Raw genomic sequence first — 22,542 nt, 5'->3', positions numbered from 1 at the left:
TTATGCAGGAAGACACAATTTAAGAATGCAGTAGTAACATTTGTAAAGACTTGGAAGACAAACCGTTAATAATTCCAAGTATGATCTTGTGAGCTTCTTAAAAGGAGGTTTCCAATCCTTGACTCAGAGTTGATGTCACAATCCAGCAGTCCGCCCCTCTCAAATTCATACCTAACAATTTAACCTATCAGCACGAAGGTCCAAGATAAGAAAACTCTTTCATTTTCGACAGTAATGTGAAACAGCTTTAGAAGTCATATTTTCCTGTCATCCTGTAAAATGTGATCTAATAACAGTTGATAATTAAACACCCGCCACATGCCAAATGTGAATGATTTTGTGTAGTGGCAGATACATTTTGTTGCTTGTTTCATTCTAACAATAATGAGAACACAAGTCTTACTAAGGCAGTGTGCAAAAAGAATCACCTCAGGCCAAGTAGTGGTAATGCACCCTGACATGGGCTGATGCATAGACATGTTAATTTCCAACCCATGATGTGTAAATATGATCGCTGCCCATGTCTGACTGACCTCCATGGTAAAACAGATGCACACTGGCAGTTTTGTCACCCTACAGGGCGGTGATAAAATCTGTACATACAAATAATTATTATCATTGAGAGGTGAGTTTGTGAAGGGGCGGCACAAACAGCAGGTCCTTCCGGACCTGTATGTACATGTGACTGCTTTCAGTAAAAAAAAGCAAAACAGGATAAATCTTCAGCAGCTGCCTCAGTTTGATTAGACTTGGGGGAGACGCTGCACTTGTCGCCCAGATATCACTTTACATGAACTGACACATCCTTGTCCAGGACTCACTGGACTCACTCAAGTTTTGTTGATTTTTAAAATGCTGTTGTTAATGCAGGTTTTCATTGTCAGTCAACAGCAACAAGGTTCATCAGTTGGATGTAGAATGTCACTGTAACTGTGTGTTCTCTTTTTCTCCAGTTTTCTGCCGGACACTGAACAGATGTCAAATGTCCAAGTCTCAATTTATCCCATTATCCTGCATGTGGACAGTTGTGTAGTGTAGCTTGTGTGGCTGATGAATATTGAAATGAATTTGTTTGCATGAATGCAGGCTGATACAGTTTTACATGTTGAAATACTTGTTGGACTACAGTTTACGTCAAATCATTTTACTTTTCATGCTGTTGCTTTTCATTGTCATCTTCACACATTTTGTCTTCCAGCTCTGCACATTAGTTCAGTTATGAACAACAACAGTGGGACTCCCTCCTACTTTGAGTTCACTGTGTTCTCAGACTACGGCTCCCTCAGATATCTTTTCTTCTGTCTCTGTCTGTTGATCTACATGACTATAATCTCTGCTAATCTTGTCATTGTTCTCACAGTCTGTGTGGAGAAGTCTCTGCATCAGCCCATGTATATTTTCATCTGCTGTCTGTCTTTAAACTCTCTGTACGGCTCAGCCGGCTTCTTCCCCAGGTTCCTGATGGACATACTGTCTGACACTCACTTCATCTCACATCCGTTCTGTTTCTTACAGATTTACATTATTCACACTTACAAAGTTCATGAACTGAATATCCTCACTGTCATGTCCTATGATAGGTTAGTAGCGATTTGTCAGCCTTTGCACTATCACAGGAAAATGACTTTTAGGACGGTGCTGTGTCTGTTGAGTGTTGTCGTTCTCTATCCTGTATCTGTTTTTGGCTACCTTTTCTATCTGTCCATCAGTTTAACTTTGTGTGGAAATGAACTACACAGGTTTTTTTGCACCAATTGGTCTGTGGTTCAGTTGTCCTGTGTGGACACAACATTGATCAACATAGCAGGACAGTTTCTTGGTGTGGCATCAACTTTTACCCCCCTGTTCTTTGTCCTGTACACCTACCTGCGTATTCTACTAGTTTGTAAGAGAAGTTCATCTGAATTCAGAGGAAAGGCGTTACAGACCTGTCTGCCACACATAGTGACATTTGTGAATTACTGTATCTCAGTGTTCTGTGAAGTTTCACTGAGTGGAAACAAGAATAATGAAGTAAATTCATTTGTCATTGCTGTTTTATCTCTGGAGTTTTTGATTATTCCTCCCATCAGTAACCCTTTAGTTTATGCCCTGAATCTTCCTCAGATCAGGGGGGTTATTTTTTGGTCTCTAAGGTTAGGTGAAATGACTCGGCTTACTTAATTCAGACCCAACAAACATGAGTAACATTTTGCGCAATACAATATTGCACACTTTCAAAAACCTGCTGAAAACAGAACTCTCCGTCAACAGTCTCTGCAATTAAAGCTTAAAAAAATTAATAATAATCCTGCACTTACACCTCTTGAAGTGGAAACTGATCTTCCTAGAGCACTTTCTTGTTTTCCTTGGCTTACATTTTTTGCCTTGTATCTCTCTTCTGAGTCACTTTGGAAAAAGCATCTGCTAAATGACTAAATGTAAAATGTAAATGTACATGCAATGTATTTTGCTTGGTTAAAAAATTAGAATCCAATTGAACCAATTAAATTCAGTGAAACATCTTAATGTCTTCTTGTTTTATATGCTTTATGCTTAAAATGTTCAACACATATCACAGAAATGTATTATACTATCGGAGTATTTGCTGCGTTTTTGGCTACTTGAGGTCTGAATTTGGACATATTTGTTTTTGTTAGATGAACATTTTAAAAAAAGCTTTTTTTATTATTATTTTATAGTTAAAACTGATCAAAGTCTCATGAATTAAAGTTTTTACCCCCTTTTAAAGTAATTATCTTACAGCTGTCTACATGGACAATGGCTGTCATAGTAACATTGGCCATAAAGTATTTCTTTGAGGCAGAATGATTGTACAACAGCCCAATGATTCTGGTACACAGTGCTAGATTAATTTGGGATTTTCTGACATCAACAAGCTGAAAAGTAAGCACATCTAACATTTGTCCCTTAGCAAGTCTCACCTTTTGCATATGATGTCTGTAGCTATTAATAACAAGAATGTGGCAGAACTCTGCTGGATGTTTGATGTCTCTTCGTGGCAGGTAGACATACACTATATTGCCAAAAGTATTCCAAATAATCAGAATCAGGTGTTCCAATCACTTCCATGGCCACAGGTGTATAAAATGAAGCACCTGGGCATGCAGACTGTTTTTACAAACATTTGTGAAAGAATGGGTCGCTCTCAGGAGCTCAGTGAATTCAGGTGTGGAACTGTGATAGGATGCCACCTGTATAACAAATCCAGTTATGAAATTTCCTCACTCCTAAATATTCCACAGTCAACTGTGATCTGTATTATAAGAACGTGGAAGTGTTGGGAACAACAGCAACTCAGCCACGAAGTGGTAGGCCACATAAACTGACAGAGCGGGGTCAGCGGATGCATTATGCAAGGAGGTCGGCAACTTTCTGCAGAGTCAATCGCTACAGACCTCCAAACCCTGCTTTATCCATTCTGCAGCTCGGCTATGGAAACCCATTCCATGAAGCTCTCTGTTCTTGAGCTAATCTGAAGGCCACGTGAAGTTTGGAGGTCTGTGGCAATTGACTCTGCAGAAAGTTGCCGACCTCCTTGCATAATGCGCTTTAGCATCTGCTGACCCCGCTCTGTCAGTTTACGTGGCCTACCACTTTGGGCTGAGTTGCTGTTGTTCCCAAACGCTTCCACGTTTTTATAATACAGATCACAGTTGACTGTGGAATATTTAGGAGCGAGGAAATTTCATATGTATGGCTTGGAGCAGCTGCATCTAAGCCATACATAAACCAAGTGCGATGCACAGCGTCAGATGCAGTTTTGTAAAGCAGCCACCACTGGACTCTAGAGCAGTGGAGACGCGTTCTCTGGAGTGACAAATCACGCTTCTTTATCTGTCAATCTGATGGATGAGTCTGGGTTTGGCGGTTGCCAGGAGAATGGTACTTGTCTGACTGCTTTGTGCCAAGTGTAAAGTTTGGTGGAGGGGGGGGATTATGGTGTGGGGTTGTTTTTCAGGAGCTGGGCTTGGACCCTTAGTTCCAGTGAAAGGAACTCTGAATGCTTCAGCATACTAAGACATTTTGGACAATTCCATGCTCCCAACCTGGTGCACTGGTGCACAGTCATGTTGGAAGAGGAAGGGGTCAGCTCCAAACTGTTCCCACAAAGCAAGGTCCATAAAGACATGGATAACAGAGTGTGGTGTGGATGAACTTGACTGGCCTGCACAGAGTCCTGACCTCAACCCGATAGACCTTAACCCTGCTCTGTGGAGATTGTTGCTTATGTTCATTCACTGATCTACTGTTCCTGCACTATTTGTGCAGTGTCTCTGATTGTTTTTCTTCTCCCATATTTAAATTTTTGCTTCCTTGAGCAACTGTGTGTACACGTGCTCTCTGTTTACCTGCATAAAAGTTCAGCAGCTGCTGTAGCTGATTAGACAGCGGGAGGTCTCTCTCTTAACAAATGATGATGACAATGAACTGATGTGTTTGACAGCTGTGGAAACTGACACAGTACCAACTCTGATGTTGCACTAGTGTATAACTGTTTTTCTCCAGTTGTATAGTTTTTGTATCTTTTTCAGTTACATGCATAGGTCAATGCTAAGTGTTGTATTGTTTGAAATATTTTACAGTACATTTTGACTTCTTACATCCCATTCTCCATTGTTATTTCTCTCCTCCAGCTCTGCACATTAGTTCAGACATGAACAACAACAGTGGGACTCCCTCCTACTTTGAGTTCACTGTGTTCTCAGACTACGGCTCCCTCAGATATCTTTCCTTCTGTCTCTGTCTGTTGATCTACATGACTATAATCTCTGCTAATCTTGTCATTGTTCTCACAGTCTGTGTGGAGAAGTCTCTGCATCAGCCCATGTATATTTTCATCTGCTGTCTGTCTTTAAACTCTCTGTACGGCTCAGCCGGCTTCTTCCCCAGGTTCCTGATGGACATACTGTCTGACACTCACTTCATCTCACGTCCGTTCTGTTTTATTCAGATGTACGTTGTTCACACTCACAAGGCAAATGAGTTTAATATCCTCACTGTCATGTCCTATGATAGATTAGTTGCTATTTGTCAACCTTTACACTATAGCAGGAAAATGACTCTTAGGACGGTGCTGTGTCTGTCGATTTCTTCTGTTCTATTCCCTGTATGTGTTTTAGGTTATGTTTTCTATATGACCAGCAGTTTAACTTTGTGTGGATATAAACTACAAAGGATCTTTTGCACTAACTGGGCTGTGGTTCAGCTGTCCTGTGTGGACACCACAGTGATCTACATAGCAGGACAGTTTCTCGCAGTGACTTCGATCTTTACCTCCATGTTCTTTGTCCTGTACACCTACCTGCGTATTCTGCTTGTTTGCAGGAGAAGTTCATCTGAATTCAGAGGAAAGGCGTTACAGACCTGTCTGCCACACATAGTGACATTTGTGAATTACTGTATCTCAGTTTTCTGTGAGGTTTCATTAAGTCTATATAAGATAAATGAAGTACACACAGTTGTTGTTGTTGTTTTATCTCTGGAGTTTTTGATTATTCCTCCCATCAGTAATCCTGTTATTTATGGCCTGAATCTGCCTCAGATCAGGGGGGTTATTTTTGGATTCTTGAGATTATGTAAAATCACTAATTTAACATAATTCAACAACCTAAAAAGTACAGAAATAAATTACTGAAGCTTTAATTCTCTCATTCAGATGTAGTGTACTACATTACCCATACTAAATAATTGGTTCAGTTTTTAAACAGGTCTCAGTGTACATTATAATGTTGACTTAGTCCATCTTAGTTTATCAGGCTAAATACAGCTTACATACTTATATTGGAGGTATAGTTTACATTTACATTTAGTCATTTATCAGACGCTTTTCTCCAAAGTGACTTACAAGTCAAAAAATCTAAGTCAAGGAGAAAAAACATCAAAGCAGTGCTGTTAAAGAAGAGTTTCTGTTTCAAGAGATGTAAGAACAAGAGAGCAGAAAAGTTTTTTTGTTGTTGTTTTTTTAAGTGCAAAGGAAGATGTGGAAGAGTTGTGTTTCCAGCAGTTTTTTAAATATTGAAAGTGAGGTGGCTGAGCGTGCAGAGTTTACAACCAAGTTTCATATGATCTCCACTATTATTTGCTGTGTGTTATCATACTGTAAATGTTTAATGAGAAATAAAACATTTTATGGTTTTTGCTGCTGCTGACTCTTTAGAAACTGTAGATATTTGTGCTGAATCTGTATTTTTTCTGAAACAAATCAGTTTACATATATTTATAATAATAATATGTGTTTTTATAACAAGTACTTTTACATTTAATAATCTATGTGCATTTAGATAATAATACTACTTCCATTCATGCATTGTGTCAAACCACTTTTCCTGTTGAGGGTCAGGCGGTGCTGAAGTCTAACCCAGCATTGAACATGAGACAGGGCACTACCACAGCGCATCTTTTGTGCTGTGAGGCGACTTTATAGCATAATATTTTTCCATCTCATTTATATTATACTGATTAGCCAATACCTTTCTTACAATAGAATAATTCCATTGGTAAGGTTCAAATAAAGCCAACATTTCCCCCCCTTTCCATCCATTCAGCTTTCTTATGATAATAATTTCATGTATAAACATTTGTCTACTAAATCAATATATTCTTGTTAATTTTCCTAGTATTTAATAGGTTTCCAGGGTCTTTATAAATAATTGTTCTTTCAAATTTTCAGTTTCAGAGTAATTACATGTCCTTTCAAGATTACATTTTTAATTTTCAATATCCTGTTCCCAGTTTATTTTTTGTTCAACTCAATAAAGTAATGATCTGACTGTGGTTGAATTTTTTTTTTTTATCTTCCCCAAGTTTATCTAAACTAAACTATTAAACTAGACTTTTCAAGTTCCAAATATCGACAAGATCAAAAATATAAATAATATGAATTTTCATTGCTCTTGGACTTGAGTTGGATAGTTGGTTTCCTTTTCAGTCTAATATACTTTTACTGAGGAGTTCTTCTGGAGATGGGAGTTGAAGATCTCACGGAGAGGGAGTTCAGTCAGGCGTTCCCAGCAGGCCTTTACTCGTGTTTGGGTTTACCTACTCTTGACCTCTCCCTTGTGGAGAATTCCAGACCTGTCTCTCTTCTTCCATTCCTGGCCAAGACCCTTGTAAGAGCAGTCTTCAATCAACTGACTGACTTCCTTTCTAGAAACGACCTCCTCGATGTTAACCAGTCTGACTTCAAGAGTGGTCACTACACAGAAACGGCATTCCTGAAGGTTGTGGAATTCCTGCGGACTACAGAAGCTGTGGCTCAGTCCTAATCTTACTTTATCTATCTGCAGCCTTTGACACAGTTAACCACCAGATCCTCCTGTTCACACTCTATGATGTGGGCATCACTGGTACAACTCTAGCCTAGTACTTGTCTCGGCAAGCCTTCAATGTATCTTGGCAAAAGCAAGTAATTAAACTCTCACTATTTCTCTACTGGCATACTACAGGGCTCAGTTCTTGGTCCTCTATTTTTTTAATCTATTCTACATCCCCAGGTTCCATTATTCAGTAGTCCACCATAGGACTCGTTGTCTCATTATGCATCTCTGCCTGTCTCTCTGATATCTCTGCTTGGATGAGAAAGAGGCATCTTCAACTTAACCTCTCCAAGACAGAAGTTCACATCTTCCTAGCCAGATGTTCAACAACACAATATCAGCATGAACATAGGGACTTCAGCTCTGACCCCCACTAAGTCTACCATAAACCTGGGTGAGCAATGATGACCAACTGAGCTTTACCGACCACAACTCCTCTGACTCAAGGGTCATGCAGATTTGCCCTTTTCAACATCAGAAAACAGGCCCTACCTTTCGGACTAAGCAACCCAACAGGCAATAGTCATCTCCCACCTCAACCACTGGAATGTCTTACTGACATGGTTTCCAGCATGTACTATAAAACCAATCCAGGTGATCTGGAATACAGCAGCATGTCTTTTTTTTTTGATCATTCTGAAAAGCACACATTACAGAACAAGGTGACAAGTGAAGTTTACGACAATATGGTATTTTCTCCCAGGTAACAGATCTGTTATTTAGTTCACTTACTGTTGTTTTATCATTTCTCCTTATTGCTAAGACATCTCTCTCTTTTTCTGTGTACTAAATTCTGAAATATTCCTCAAAACACTAAATCATTCTGAAGGAAAATCTAAAATTGGTTGTATATTTGAAAAGATTACAGTTATACATACTTTAGATAGCGCTTCTAGTTGCATAGAGCTTTTGGTGACTACTCATGTAGTTTATTTCCCTCTGGACTTGTGTGCACGTGACAGTTTTCAGTAACAGCAAAACGGGATGAAGTTTGGAAGCTGCCTCAGTTTGATTAGATCAGGACAGGATGCTGCATCTCTGCATTGGTGTTGTTATACTGTTCTATGACTATTTTCTACTTGAGATTTAGAAATTCTATCAGTAAAAAGTTTGTTAGTAGTGAAAATTGGCAGATAAGAGTTTTAATGTTGACCGTTACCATTTGGATCTGTGAAAACATTTAACTGTCCCTGTTTAAACTATATACTCCTTAGTAAATTTAATAATGTTAGATTGTTATTCTGACAATTTTAGTATAGTGTAATATTTGAAATTTATAAACTTCATTTGTTTGCAGTGTACACATAAATACAGTTACATTGTTTTGCCTAAAAATATTGAGTATACAATTTTACCTCCAACTCTGTGCAGACATGAACAACAACAGTGGGACTCCCTCCTACTTTGAGTTCACTCTGTTCTCAGACTACGGCTCCCTCAGATATCTTTTCTTCTGTCTCTGTCTGTTGATCTACATGACTATAATCTCTGCTAATCTTGTCATTGTTCTCACAGTCTGTGTGGAGAAGTCTCTGCATCAGCCCATGTATATTTTCATCTGCTGTCTGTCTTTAAACTCTCTGTACGGCTCAGCCGGCTTCTTCCCCAGGTTCCTGATGGACATACTGTCTGACACTCACTTCATCTCACGTCCGTCCTGTTTTATTCAGATTTATGTTATTAACACTTACAAAGGTCATGAGGTGAATATCCTCACTGTCATGTCCTATGATAGGTTAGTAGCTATTTGTCAGCCTTTACACTATCACAGGAAAATGACTTTTAGGACAGTGATACATCTTGTGATTTTTGTTGTTCTCTATCCTGTATCTGTTTTTGGCTACCTTTTCTATTTGTCCATCAGTTTAACTTTGTGTGGAAATGAACTGCACAGGTTTTTTTGTACCAACTGGTCTGTGGTTCAGCTCTCCTGTGTGGACACAACTATAATTAGTATGACAGGCCAGTTTCTTGCTGTGGCATCAATATTTGCCCCGCTGTTCTTTGTCCTGTACACCTACCTGCGTATTCTGCTTGTTTGCAGGAGAAGTTCATCTGAATTCAGAGGAAAGGCGTTACAGACCTGTCTGCCACACATAGTGACATTTGTCAACTTTTGTATCTCAGTTTTCATTGAAGTTTCACTAAGTCAGTATAAGATTGATGAAGTAAATGCCTTTATCATTGCTGTTTTATCTCTGGAGTTTCTGATCATTCCTCCCATCAGTAACCCTCTAGTTTATGCCCTGAATTTGCCTCAGATCAGAGCAGTGATTTCTGGGTTTATAAGATTTCAACATTAAATAGTACATTTTACATAATTTAATGATGGAGAACAAGGAAAAATTTGTAGTAGTAGTAGTATTTAACTAAATTCTTATTCCCTGTTTTTCATATTATGTTCTTCTAAGATATAATTCATGTTCAGTACATATTTTTGGTCATATTTATTTTAAACAAATTACAAAGGCATTTAATATTCAATTCCACACTGTATGTCAAAAAAAAGTCTTCACCTGGATTTAACTGGTTATGTTTCAGCTGGTAACAAGTTATTGAACTCTAACTGATGCAGTGAGTAGCTTCTCATTTATTAAACAACTATGTCTGAAGACACATCCTGTGGAAAAGATGTTAATCTGTTTCAGAAGGGTCAAATTATTGGTGTGAATCAAAGAAAACATCTGAGGAGATTGATGAAACAACTGAACCTGGGTTAAGAACTGTCCAATGGAAGAAGTTCATGTGGTCTGATGAGTCCAGATTGACCCTGTTCCAGAGTGATGGAGCATCAGGTTAAGAAGAGAGGAGGTGAAGTGATGCACCCATCATGTCTAGTGCCTACTGTACAAGCCTGTGGGGGGAGTGCTATGATCTGGGGCTGCTGCAGTTGGTCAGGTCTAAGTCCAGCAACGTTATGTGTCCAAAGAATGAGGTCAGCTGACTACCTGAATATACTGAATGACCAGGTTATTCCATTAATGGATTTTTTCTTTTCAGACTCTCCCATCATCAAAACAAGATCTTGGTGAAAAATGAATAAAGAAGAAGGTTATCGAAATTATGCAACAATGGATGCATGCTGTAATCAGAGCTAAAGGCAGTCTATTGGTATATTAGAATGTGTGGCTTTTCTTTTGCACAGGAAGTGTAATTGTTTCACTGTATATGATCACCCCAGTTTGCACAAATTATATACTTAATGTAGTAAAACATTTTAAAAGCTTTCCACATATATAAAATAATTCTAATAATTCTACATGCTGCTTACATGTGATTTTTCAGATAAGTATTTTAATTGTTTGAACGGATGATAATGTCTTGTGTTTAATATGGTATAATATTTTTATTAGATTAGATTTAGACAACCACCTATTACATAATGTATGTGTTAGAATAAACGAAGCATTGCAGTGCACAGGTAGTGTGAATACTGTGGCTGTCTGGTGTACATCCATGTGAGAAAAGTGAGTTTTCCAGTGCCTTTTACTGAAGTAAAGAATTCAGAAGGGTAGTGGGGTGTCCGAGGATCTGAAAAGTACAAGAGTCGAAGGGAGTTAGCATCTCAGGCAAGTAAGCAGGAACCTGGTCTTTCAGTGTATTAAAAACAAGTTTAACAAGGACTGTGTGATGTGGTTGCTTGTGTGTATCAGCTGCAGTTTTAAAGAGCAGTTTCTGAGCATCCCAGTAGTGTGGTGTGACGCAGATAAGAGCATAAGACCAGAGTAGGCTACTGCTTTCTGCTCTGCATCTATCATCATAAGTTGTACTGCTGAGAGGAAGTGAGTCAAACATTTGCACTGTTGACTAGGGATCACACACAAGAAGTAAAGTTGCCTATTTTCCAAACACTACAGGGTGCCACACTCAGGCCATCAGCCATGGTAATTCCCTGACATGGGTAAACATGGCTCTGAGGCCTATTTGACTTACCCAGTCAGGATTGGCCGATACATATGGACACTGTCACTGATGAACTTCCTAATAACAAGGATAACTCCTACTGAGTTGATCAGGTTTCCAACACTGGATGAGGCCCAAAAGGTCAGACTGTCCATCCATTGGCCTGAAAAGTCATAGCTTGCTACTCTAGGATTCCTGGGGAGGCGTGATTGCACAATTCTGAGAAGACTGGCCAGTAGGATTTTCCACTGCAGAGGCAGGACAATCAGTGCTCCTGAGCTTGTGCTTGAGACTGAAAGTGAATTGGTACTCAGTTGGTTATGTTACTGCCTGTAGTTCAAGGTTCAAGGGAGCTGTTGGATACAAAGGTATGGCATCTATCTCAAGAGGAGCTTTTATTTCTTTAACGATTCTTTCCTTGTCCTAAAGCAATTTAGGGTGTTCAATTCTGTTTCTGAGGCAAGTAAACAAGTTCCTGAAGGTGCGTAACTGTTGAATGATTTAGTTTCTAATGGGAAAATTCCTATTATACATTTACTTGCTATGTTTATGTGTTCACCAGATGAACTGTGTCTAGAAGAGTTTTATTCAGCCTTATAACTGTTGAAGGGGTGTGGAACGCAATATGAAGGGAGTAAAGGGCATGAAAATGAGTGTACCTTCATATGCAACATGATAGAAAAACATCTGATACTAGTATAAAATAACTTGTGTATACTGCCTCCTCAAGCAACCTTAGCATTGAACGGCACATGATGTATTCGTGTTGACTTGTTTCCTTGAACAAGTAAAAAATGCCATCACTAAATTCATTTCTGGTTCTGTGAGGTCTGTCCATTTTCAGACTATCCTCAATCAACACAAGGCCCACTATGAGCCTGGTTCTGCTGGAGGTTTCTTCCTCTAAAGGGAGTTTTTCCTCTCCACTGTTGCCTAAAGCTTGCTCAAATGGGATTGTTGGGTTTTCTAGAAGCACCAGAGTCAGCAACTCAACTAGTCCAGACAACATCAGCAGCTACAGCCTGAGGCACTCTACAGACAGGGGGCGCATTCCAGACCTTGTTCCAGAGCTCCACAGACAGCAGTACAGTTCCTCAACTGTGGAAAAAATTCCACAGTTATTCTTATCAAGAAGAAATCTAAGATCACAGCTCTAAAATACCTACAGCCCATGGCTTTCACATCCCTGGTGATGAAAGCCATCGAAAGAATCTAGAATAATCAAATCATTGGAGTTACTGTCACTGATGGACCCATTTCAGTTTGCATATTGTGCAGGCAGAGGCTTTGACATTTATTATACACAGCTTACACCAACAACTGGAGCACCTGACTCTTCAGCCGACTCCTTTTTGCTGCCTTTTTCTCAGAACTCAACGTCCTGCAGCCTCACATCCTGGCCACTAAACCTTCCTCCCACTTCCACCCTGACAACTAAATAATTCTGTGAATACTGGATTTCCGACCAACAGGTCACAGGTGTTAATAACACCTTCTCAAGTGGCTCCTCACAGAACCATGGTCCAGTTTTAGAGGAGTTTGTGGAATAGTGTGCCAGTTCATACCTGGAAGTGAATGTCAGTAAAACCACAGACATGGTGGTGACCTTTTCCAACAAGCAGAGGGCTCTTGCCACAGTATGCACCACCATTATCAATAGGAAGCCAATTGAACAAGTCATGGAGTACAAATATCTGGGAACCATCTTTGACCACCAGCTGAAATTCTCCTACAATACAGAAGAGATTCTCAAACACATTATATTGACCATTTACTACTTCTTTAAAGGCATAATCACTTTTTCCATAACCTGCTGGTTTCACTCCACCAACTGCAAGAACAGAAAACAGCTGCAGAGCACTGCCTCATTGTGTTTCAACATCATTGGCCTGCCTATAAGAACTCTTATACAAATACACACCCAACAGACACTCAGGTTAGCAAAAAAGATCATTAAAGACCCCTCACATGTTCTCCACCTAGCAACAGGGCTGAGTGGCTTCCCTCTGTGTTACAGTTCCTTCCTTTGTCCCGTCTGTGGTTTTATTTTGGCGGTTCCACCTGGTCGCCCTCCTTCTCCTGCCACTTCCTGTTTTGGACATCCTCTTCCTCCACTCACTGGACTCATTACTGACTGATTAAACTCACCTGTTAGTCTCTGTGGTTTTATAAGTTTGTTACATCACACATGGTGACTCTCGTCTTGTTTGTTTGTTTGTTGGATCTTGTTCTCGCTACACCCTCCATCACTCCGGTTTGTTTGTTTCATCAAGGACTTTCAGTGTTTTCTGGACTTTGTTCCCGTTTGTGTTTTTGACTGCTCTTGCTGCTTTGCGTGGTTTTGAAATGCACAGACAAATCATTTCATCTTATCCTTTGCATCAGAGCAGAAAAGCTTGTGTAATGTTCTGTAAGTCTTTAATTTACAGGGCCAGTAAACATTAGATAAAATCTGTTGAAGATTAAAAATAATTGATTAATGTGAGATATCACAAGGTGCAGGATTTGGTCTTTAAGTTTCCAAGGTCACAATTAATTTTCTGTTTGCAAATCTCCCTGCCTGGATGAGAGAGGTATGTTCAGCTCAACCTTTCCAAGACATTAGTTCTTGTCTTCTTGTTTCACCTCTAAAGATCCCAGGCTAAACTTTTCAGCTCAGTAGTTCCACGATGGTGGAGCGATCTCCCCACCTCTGCATGCTCAGCAGCTTCACTCTCAATTTGCAAAAACTTGCTGAAAAAAGAACTCTTCTGAATCTTTTTCTGCTTATACCCCAAGAAATTGAAACAGCTGTTTGACTTCTTGTCTTAGATATTTGTTTTCTTGTGTTCACTTGTGTTTTTGCTTTGGATAAAAGCACAAGTGAAATAACTAAATGCAAATGAGATCTTTTTTGTACACTGCTTGAATATGGTGTCAGATAATACTAAAATGCTAAATGAGTTTTGGGGGGTGGGTCCATGTGGGTGCTGAACATGCAGTATTTTTGGATCCCTCTGGACCTGTTTGTAGAGGTGACTGCTCTGCACATCAGCAAACAGACAGGATAAAAGATCAGGCAGCTCCCTCAGGTTGAATTAGATCAGGAGAGATATGAGTCTTCTCTGCAGAGGTTTCCTCTTACTCCCAGTGTGTTGGTTTGGCTGATGTATGTACAGTAGTTCTTCACAGTTGGGATTCTGTCACTTTGTTAGTGGAGGAACTAAACATGTAGGATGTTGAATGGCAGGATTTACCTTTCATTCAGAACATCCAGAGGTCCTGCACATCTTTGTTCTCCATCTTTTGAAAATCTGTTGCACGTTTATACCGTATACTGTAAATTGTATTGGATTTAGAAATTCAACAGTTGTTTTTTCCCATTTCTCCATCCCTCTCACTTTTCTTCTTCTACTTCTGCTGCTGTGCAGACATGAACAACAACAGTGGGACTCCCTCCTACTTTGAGTTCACTGTGTTCTCAGACTACGGCTCCCTCAGATTTCTTTTCTTCTGTCTCTGTCTGTTGATCTACATGACTATAATCTCTGCTAATCTTGTCATTGTTCTCACAGTCTGTGTGGAGAAGTCTCTGCATCAGCCCATGTATATTTTCATCTGCTGTCTGTCTTTAAACTCTCTGTACGGCTCAGCCGGCTTCTTCCCCAGGTTCCTGATGGACATACTGTCTGACACTCACTTCATCTCACGTCCGTTCTGTTTCTTACAGATTTACATTATTCACACTTTCAAAACACATGAAGTGACTCTCTCACTGTCATGTCCTATGATAGGTTAGTTGCTATTTGTCAGCCTTTACACTATCACAGGAAAATGACTTTTAGGACGGTGCAGTGTCTGCTGGGTTTTGCTGTGCTTTTCCCTTTATGTTTGCTTAGCTACTTTATGTATCAGGCCAGCAATTTAACTTTATGTGGTTTTCAACTGAACAGAATCTTTTGCACCAGCTGGTCTGTAGTTCAACTCTCCTGTGTGGACACAACTGTGGACAGTGTAACAGGCCAGTTAATAGCTGTGACAACTATCTTCATCCCCCTTTTCTTTGTTCTGTACACCTACCTGCGTATTCTGCTTGTTTGCAGGAGAAGTTCATCTGAATTCAGAGGAAAGGCGTTACAGACCTGTCTGCCACACATAGTGACATTTGTGAATTACTGTATCTCAGTTTTCTGTGATGTTTCACTGAGTCGATATAAGTCTGATGACGTTAATCCTTTTGTCATTATTGTTTTATCTCTGGAGTTTCTGATCATTCCTCCCATCACTAACCCTCTAGTTTATGGCCTGAATCTGCCTCAGATCAGAGGAGGGATTATTAGATTAATAAAGATTTGCAACGTGGTTCATTAGACAGAAATAGTGTAATTCAAAGAACCATCAAGCAACAAACACAGAAAATTTAATGAAGCTTTTATTCTTGGTGCTTGTATAATATTATCACTTCAACATTTGTACTCACATTGTGTTTGTGCACTTTTGTTTTTAGCAAGTCTGAACATGTGTGCAGAATATAGATACCATCTTAGAATAATTCCCTCTATAGGACATTGTATCACTATCTCACAATTATGTATTTTTTACATTTGTAAATCTTTGTGAGATGTAAATAACATTTTATTTATTAGTCTTCATCAAGTGAGCATTTTAAAAGTTAATTTGCATGATACATTTACTTTTGTTTTTTGTTATAGTACATTAATTGAATTATTCTTGATTTTTTCATTTTTATTACTTATGTTTGTGTATTGAAATGAAAATGTAACAATATTAAGTAAAACAAAATAATTTGGATTTGAATGAGTGTCGATATTAATGCCAGCAAAATATGGAGCATTACATTAAGATGTTAAGATTAGTTTAGATAATTCTGTGTTAACATATTTTCACAAGCATTCATTTAAAGATTCCAGATTTATGATTTTAAAATCTTTATTAATCCCAGAGGGAACTTGTTTAAAGCATCAAGCTGGACTTTGAAAACCATGTGCTCTTGAGATTTGTACAAAATTCCAGAGGATCCAACACATTTATGAGTAAAGTTACTGAAGAAAAGGGGTAACAGAGTAGTTTGCATTATCGACAATCATCAACTCTAGACTGGTGTCAGTGTCACAGGTTGTAGTCCAGATTGCCACCACTCAGGCCATTGGTGCCTGTTGATTGTGTTTTAATGTCATATTTGGTTGAGACCTCCAGGATTGGCTGACACAGAGTGAGATGGTGTCTTGGAAACCATTATACCTCAGATAGAGTTGTTTGGGTGTGCAGCACTTGATGAGGCCCAAAAAGTCTGAGTACACAGTCCAATGCCATCATCAATCCTGAGCTCCTGTTTGGCAGTTGACAGACCAAGGATGTAGACCCACCACCAGAGAGTACATGGATGGTACTAGTGCACCACTTGTTCTTTGGTAAATTGTACTGTAGAGTTGTGCTACTGCCTGAGGTTAAACGGTTGCCTCCTCATATCTGAGGGTTGTTGAAGACAAAAGTATGGGAAAAATCTCATTCTATTTTTGTAGTCAACAAGAATTTAGTTTTACTCAGGCAGGGTGCAACATATCCTCTATCTCAGGGGTAGATGAGGCTGCCATGACCACAGTGACCAACGATCTAGACCAAAATGCTGAGACGTGGCAATAAGTAAAGGGTTATAAGTTTTTAATCAAAGGTAGGTGACTAGAAAAGTAAGGAGCCAAAGCAAAACAACAGGTTACTCTTAGAATAAATCTTAGGCAGGAAAAAACATAAAGACGCTGGTAGGCTGAAAACAGAAAGTTCATTCCAACAGATGAATTAATAAATACAAGTAAGAATCCTCTCAGCACTAGTGGGCAATGCCTTTACAAACAGAAAGATAACCACGTAAATACTTTTAGCCTTTTCAACAAATGAAAAGCTGAGGGCGTTATCAGTCTCTTAGAAGAAAGAAGTGTTGCTTGTGTGACAGAGTTGAAAAGTTCCAGTACAGTACAACTGTGGTGAATTTCTATTGGAGTACATTCTAAACTCTGCTGCACGTCTCTGCTATTCACATTACCTGAATTAAAAATCCAAGATCCAGATTCAGAGATGTCAGCACTGGCAGCTACGGCCTTGGCTTCAAGGATTACTCACAAAGTCCTTTACTGGTGTGGGAATTCTACTACTATAGAAATCAGGACTGATCCAGCACTAGTGGTTTCTCGCTGGCGGGTCTGCACAAATACATCCTCAGTGGGCGAGGGTGTGGTCCATTAGGTCTAAAACCTTAAACACTGTGGAGTGCCATAAGATGACTTCTGTTGTGATTTGGCGCCATATAAATGAACTGAACTGAAAATTAAAATGAATTGAAATCACAGGTCAGCTAAGTCCCTTACTGTGTGGACTTTCCCCCTGCTTCCATGGGTTCTCTCCAGCCGGTCGGTGAGTGATATGTCAATGACCTGATGTCTGTCCTGGCCATCAGTCACATTCATGTGAACACAAAATTACAAGAACTGTCATCAGGGAACTTCTTTACTTACGGTAAACTCAGTGATGAATGGATTAAATGAAGTAGTTAAATATAAAGGTCACTGTAATCACATGTTTATCAACTTCACTGGTTGGAAGAGGAATACAACCACAATGTGATAATGCAGTAAATTAATGATGTTGGAGAAGTGTCAACTGATGTAAGCTGTTGTTAAGCAGTAGGTATGCAGAGGTATAAACATGCAAACTTTTTTTATTCCTTTTGGACCCTTATGTGCATGTTACTGCTGTCTGTGTAACATTAAAACAGGATAAAGGTTGTGCACCTGCTTTGGTTGGATTAGATCAGGGGAGGATGCTGCACATCTCTCTCGCATCTCATTTAATGAACTGTGAAGACTGTTCAGTGTGTTTTAATACTCACTGTACACCTTCTCATCTGTAGTTCTTCACATTTGCTCTACAACATACACATAATGTTGATTTTTAGTGATTGATTTCCTCTCAATTTTATTCTATCAGTGAAGAATCAGTAGAATTTATGGAAAAAGGTTTGTCATGAATTTAGTACATGGTCTAGTATCAGTGCATGTAAGGTTTTAAATGTAACTTTCTGAATTACACGATTGAATGAATGCAGCTTACTTTGTTTCACTTTACTAGATTTAATTTTGGACAGACCATCTTTACTTCTCATCTACCGTTTCTCTATCACTCTCACTTTTCTTCTTCCAGTTCTGCACATTAGTTCAGACATGAACAACAACAGTGGGACTCCCTCCTACTTTGAGTTCACTGTGTTCTCAGACTACGGCTCCCTCAGATATCTTTTCTTCTGTCTCTGTCTGTTGATCTACATGACAATAATCTCTGCTAATCTTGTCATTGTTCTCACAGTCTGTGTGGAGAAGTCTCTGCATCAGCCCATGTATATTTTCATCTGCTGTCTGTCTTTAAACTCTCTGTACGGCTCAGCCGGCTTCTTCCCCAGGTTCCTGATGGACATACTGTCTGACACTCACTTCATCTCACGTCCGTTCTGTTTTATTCAGTTGTATGTTATTCACACTTATAAAGCACATGATGTGAATGTTCTCAGCATCATGGCCTATGACAGATTTGTTGCTATTTGTCAGCCTTTACACTATCACAGGAAAATGACTTTTAGGACGGTTCAATATTTTTTGCTTTTTGCTGTTTTGTACCCTGTATGTATTTTTGGCTACTTCTTCTCTTTCTATCTGTCTAGCAGTTTCCCTTTGTGTGGATACCAGCTGCACAGGATATTTTGCACTAATTGGTCTGTGGTTCAGCTCTCTTGTGTGGACACAACTTTGATCAACATAGCAGGACAGTCTCTTGCCGTGGCATCAGTCTTTATCCCCCTGTTCTTTGTCCTGTACACCTACCTGCGTATTCTGCTTGTTTGCAGGAGAAGTTCATCTGAATTCAGAGGAAAGGCGTTACAGACCTGTCTGCCACACATAGTGACATTTGTCAACTTTTGCATCTCGATTTTTATTGAAGTTTCACTAAGTAAATATAAGGTTGATGAAGTAAATACATTTGTTATTATTGTTTTATCTCTGGAGTTTCTGATCATTCCTCCCATTAATAACCCTCTAGTTTATGGCCTGAATCTGCCTCAGATCAGAGCAGTGATTTCTGGGTATCTTAGAGTATAACTTATAGTTTTATCTATAGATACTTCTACTATTCATATTTGTTGGAAAAAGCTCAGCTATTCAAAGAAAATACCTTCCTTACATTGCTTTCCCATTTATCCATTTGACAGATCATATTAAAATACATGTTGAGTTTTTATAGTTGAATTATAATGAATTCCTCTGTGTATGATCTCTTAGTTCTTGTGTGGTCTCGTTTTATCCTGTGGTAACACACACAAACACACAAATGTTTTTTATTATATTCTATTATAGTATATTTAGTGTTGTATATCTGAATGATCCCCGTTATGCATTAAGACAATACAAGTCTCAATTGAAATGTAATGACTTTTGTTTTGTTTAGTGGTTCTGATCCCCTTAGAGAAGGACTTTTTAAACACTATCTAGGTTCTGGAGCTACAGTACTGGACCAGAGGATGTCTGAGGCCCAGCCACTGGCCCATGTGTCATAACAAACTGCCTCACAAGCTGGACTGCCAGGCTTGGAGATCTGCAAGACTGAAAAAGGAAAATCATGCCTACAGAATGTAATCCATTAGCAAAGCAATGGAAAATAAAGAATGAATAACAACTAACACATACCCACACTAATTATAACATTACATAGAATGGTAATGAGCAAGTCCATGAATTCTAATTCTAACTTTTCATTAATAATCTGTGTACAGTTTGCACGTCATACAAAGTTCTACAGTATGTAAAGTAGCCTTATATCCTGCTGTGATGGGGTTCTAATGTCAGCAGTGGGAACCAATCCACTGGTTCTTAGGCTGGTATTTTTGACTATAACTAGTTTTATTGCATGTACTATGCAAAAGCTGGCTCAGAGCCTAGTAATCACTGGCACATAAGCCAGTTTAGCGAGTGTATTTAGAATTATGAAAGTATTCTGATGAATATATATCTATCTTGTCCATGAATGTCTTATCCTACTTCCAGTAGCCCACTTCTCATTAGGTTGCCCTGGTTCCCCAACACCTGATGCGGACCTTGTTAACCCGGGCGACATCCGAGCCAGTTTGACTCTCACGAGGTAGACAGGTACCATTAAGAGCCTTGTCTAAGGGCTCACATTGGCTATTGTCCTAACCGGGAATTGAACCCGCGTCCTACTGTATGGAAATCAGTGGCACTAACCACTGTGTGATCCAGTCTGCTGCCAAGCAAAGGCTCACAGCCCTGGCTACCCAGCTGAAGAGATACACCAGAGAATTGAGGCCAGGAGAATAAACAGGATGTTCTCCACTGAGCCATCCAAAGTGTACTCACAGTGGCAGGGTAATAACATGAGAGCAGACCCGCCAAGGCTGGAGACTGAACAATACTGGAAAAGCATATGGGAGGCATCAAATAACAGCAATGCCCAGTGGCTGGTGGACTTGAGAGCAACAGCAACCGGACAGTCCTGATCCTGAAGGAGCCCCAGAAAGGAGCAATCCCATCCAACTACTGCCCAATAACCTGCTTCTGCACAACATGGAAGATCCTGTCAGGCATCATAGCAGCTATGAATAGGCACATGGATCAATACATGAGCTGTGCCCAGAAAAGAATTGGTAGTAACACCAGGGGAGCAAAGCACCAGCTACTGGTAGATAAAGCAGTCATCCGAGACTCTAAGACCAGAAATACCAACCTGTGCACTGGCTGGATTGACTACAAGAAAGCCTATGACTCAATGCCTAACACATGGATCATGGAATACTTGGAACTGTACAAGATCAACAGGACTCTAAGAACTTTCATCCAGAACTCAATGGGAAAGTGGAAAACAACCCTAGAGGCCAACTTCAAGCCGATTGCCCAAGTCAGCATCAAATGTGGCATATACCAAGGAGATGCTCTGTCCCCACTGCTGTTCTGCATAAGCCTGAACCACCTCACCCAGATCATCACCAAAACTGGCTACGGATACCGACTACGAAATGCCACAACCATTAGCAACCTCCTCTACATGGATGACATCAAGCTGTAAGAGCGAACGAGACATCGCCTCGCTGATACGCACCACCAGGATATACAGCCAAGACATCGGGATGTCATTCGGACTGGATAAGTGTGTTCGGATGGTAGCAAGGAGAGGAAAGGTAGTCAGAACTCAGGGAATAGAACAACCCGAAGGCAAGATAGCAGATGTTGAGGATAGCTACAAGTACCTTGGAATCCCGCAGGCAAATGGTAACCATGAAGAGGCCGCAAGGAAAACAGCAACCACTAAGTACCTCCAAAGGGTAAGGCAAGTCCTGAGAAGTCAGCTGAATGGGAAGAACAAAGTCCAGACGATCAACACCTACGCGCTCCCGGTCATCAGGTATCCCGCTGGCATAATAAGCTGGCCAAAGGAGGAGATGGAAGCCACTGACATCAAAAAGAAAGGAAGCACCTTACAATGCACAGAGGGTTACACCCCAAATCCAGCACTCTGAGACTGTACGCTAAGCGGAAGGAGGTTGAGGATTAGTAAGCGTCAAAGCCACTATCAAGGATGAAACAACTAAGCTCCATGAATACATAGGAAGATGGCCCCAACTGATGACCTGCTTACCTCACGCAACAGAAACCAGAGGAGCAAGGAAAGGAAGAGGAGGAACCCTCATGGAAGGACAAACCCCTGCACAAACCCCTGCACAGTAAGTACCACCGGCAGAAAGAAGAAGTGGCTGATGTCGACAAATCTTACCAGTGGCTGGACAAAGCTGGACTGAAAGCCAGCACAGAGGCACTAATCCTAGCAGCACAGGACCCCAGGTCCAGGCTGTGCAAAGATGCCCCTGAAACAATCCAGCACATAACAGCGGGATGCAAGCAGGCAGGCCATACATGGAACGCCATAACCAAGTGGCCGGCATAGTGTACAGGAACATCTGTGACGAGTACAGGCTGGAAGTCCCAAAGTCCAAATGGGACACACCCCCAAAGGTGGTTGAGAATGACAGAGCTAAGATCCTGTGGGACTTCCAAATACACACTGACAAACTGGTAATGGCCAACCAAGCCGACATAGTAGTGGTGGACAAACAGGAGAACAAGGCTGTAGTGATAGATGTAGCAATCCTAAGTGACAGCAACATCAGGAAGAAGGAGCACAAGAAGACTAAGAAGTACCAAGGGCTGAAAGAAGAGCTGAAAAAGATGTGGAAGGTGAAGGTCCAAGTGGTACCCGTGGTGATAGG

The 22,542-nt window shown here is 40.1% G+C and overlaps 3 protein-coding genes across 3 annotated transcripts; all 3 read left to right on the top strand.

Moving 5' to 3' along the window:
• Positions 1-1,218: 1,218 nt before the first annotated feature.
• Positions 1,219-2,163, top strand: LOC113173262 (olfactory receptor 4E1-like). Its single transcript, XM_026376663.1, has one exon. It carries the CDS (start codon positions 1,219-1,221, stop codon positions 2,161-2,163), a length of 945 nt encoding a protein of 314 aa, XP_026232448.1.
• Positions 2,164-4,657: 2,494 nt separating this feature from the next.
• On the top strand, positions 4,658-5,602 carry LOC113173261 (olfactory receptor 6K3-like). Its single transcript, XM_026376662.1, has one exon. The coding sequence runs from the start codon at positions 4,658-4,660 to the stop codon at positions 5,600-5,602; it is 945 nt and encodes a 314-aa protein (XP_026232447.1).
• Positions 5,603-18,436: 12,834 nt separating this feature from the next.
• Positions 18,437-19,366, top strand: LOC113173260 (olfactory receptor 6K3-like). Its single transcript, XM_026376661.1, has one exon. It carries the CDS (start codon positions 18,437-18,439, stop codon positions 19,364-19,366), a length of 930 nt encoding a protein of 309 aa, XP_026232446.1.
• Positions 19,367-22,542: the final 3,176 nt, after the last annotated feature.

Source organism: Anabas testudineus, chromosome 21 (assembly GCF_900324465.2).
Source record: "Anabas testudineus chromosome 21, fAnaTes1.2, whole genome shotgun sequence".
In the NCBI taxonomy this organism is placed as follows: Eukaryota; Metazoa; Chordata; class Actinopteri; order Anabantiformes; family Anabantidae; genus Anabas; species Anabas testudineus.
Note: the sequence above shows the minus strand (reverse complement) of the source record. Positions and strands in the feature narration are given on the sequence as shown.

Coding starts and splice junctions, on each gene's coding strand:
- LOC113173262 (XM_026376663.1), top strand. CDS start 1,219: ATGAACAACAACAGTGGGACTCCCTCCTACTTTGAGTTCACTGTGTTC.
- LOC113173261 (XM_026376662.1), top strand. CDS start 4,658: ATGAACAACAACAGTGGGACTCCCTCCTACTTTGAGTTCACTGTGTTC.
- LOC113173260 (XM_026376661.1), top strand. CDS start 18,437: ATGAACAACAACAGTGGGACTCCCTCCTACTTTGAGTTCACTGTGTTC.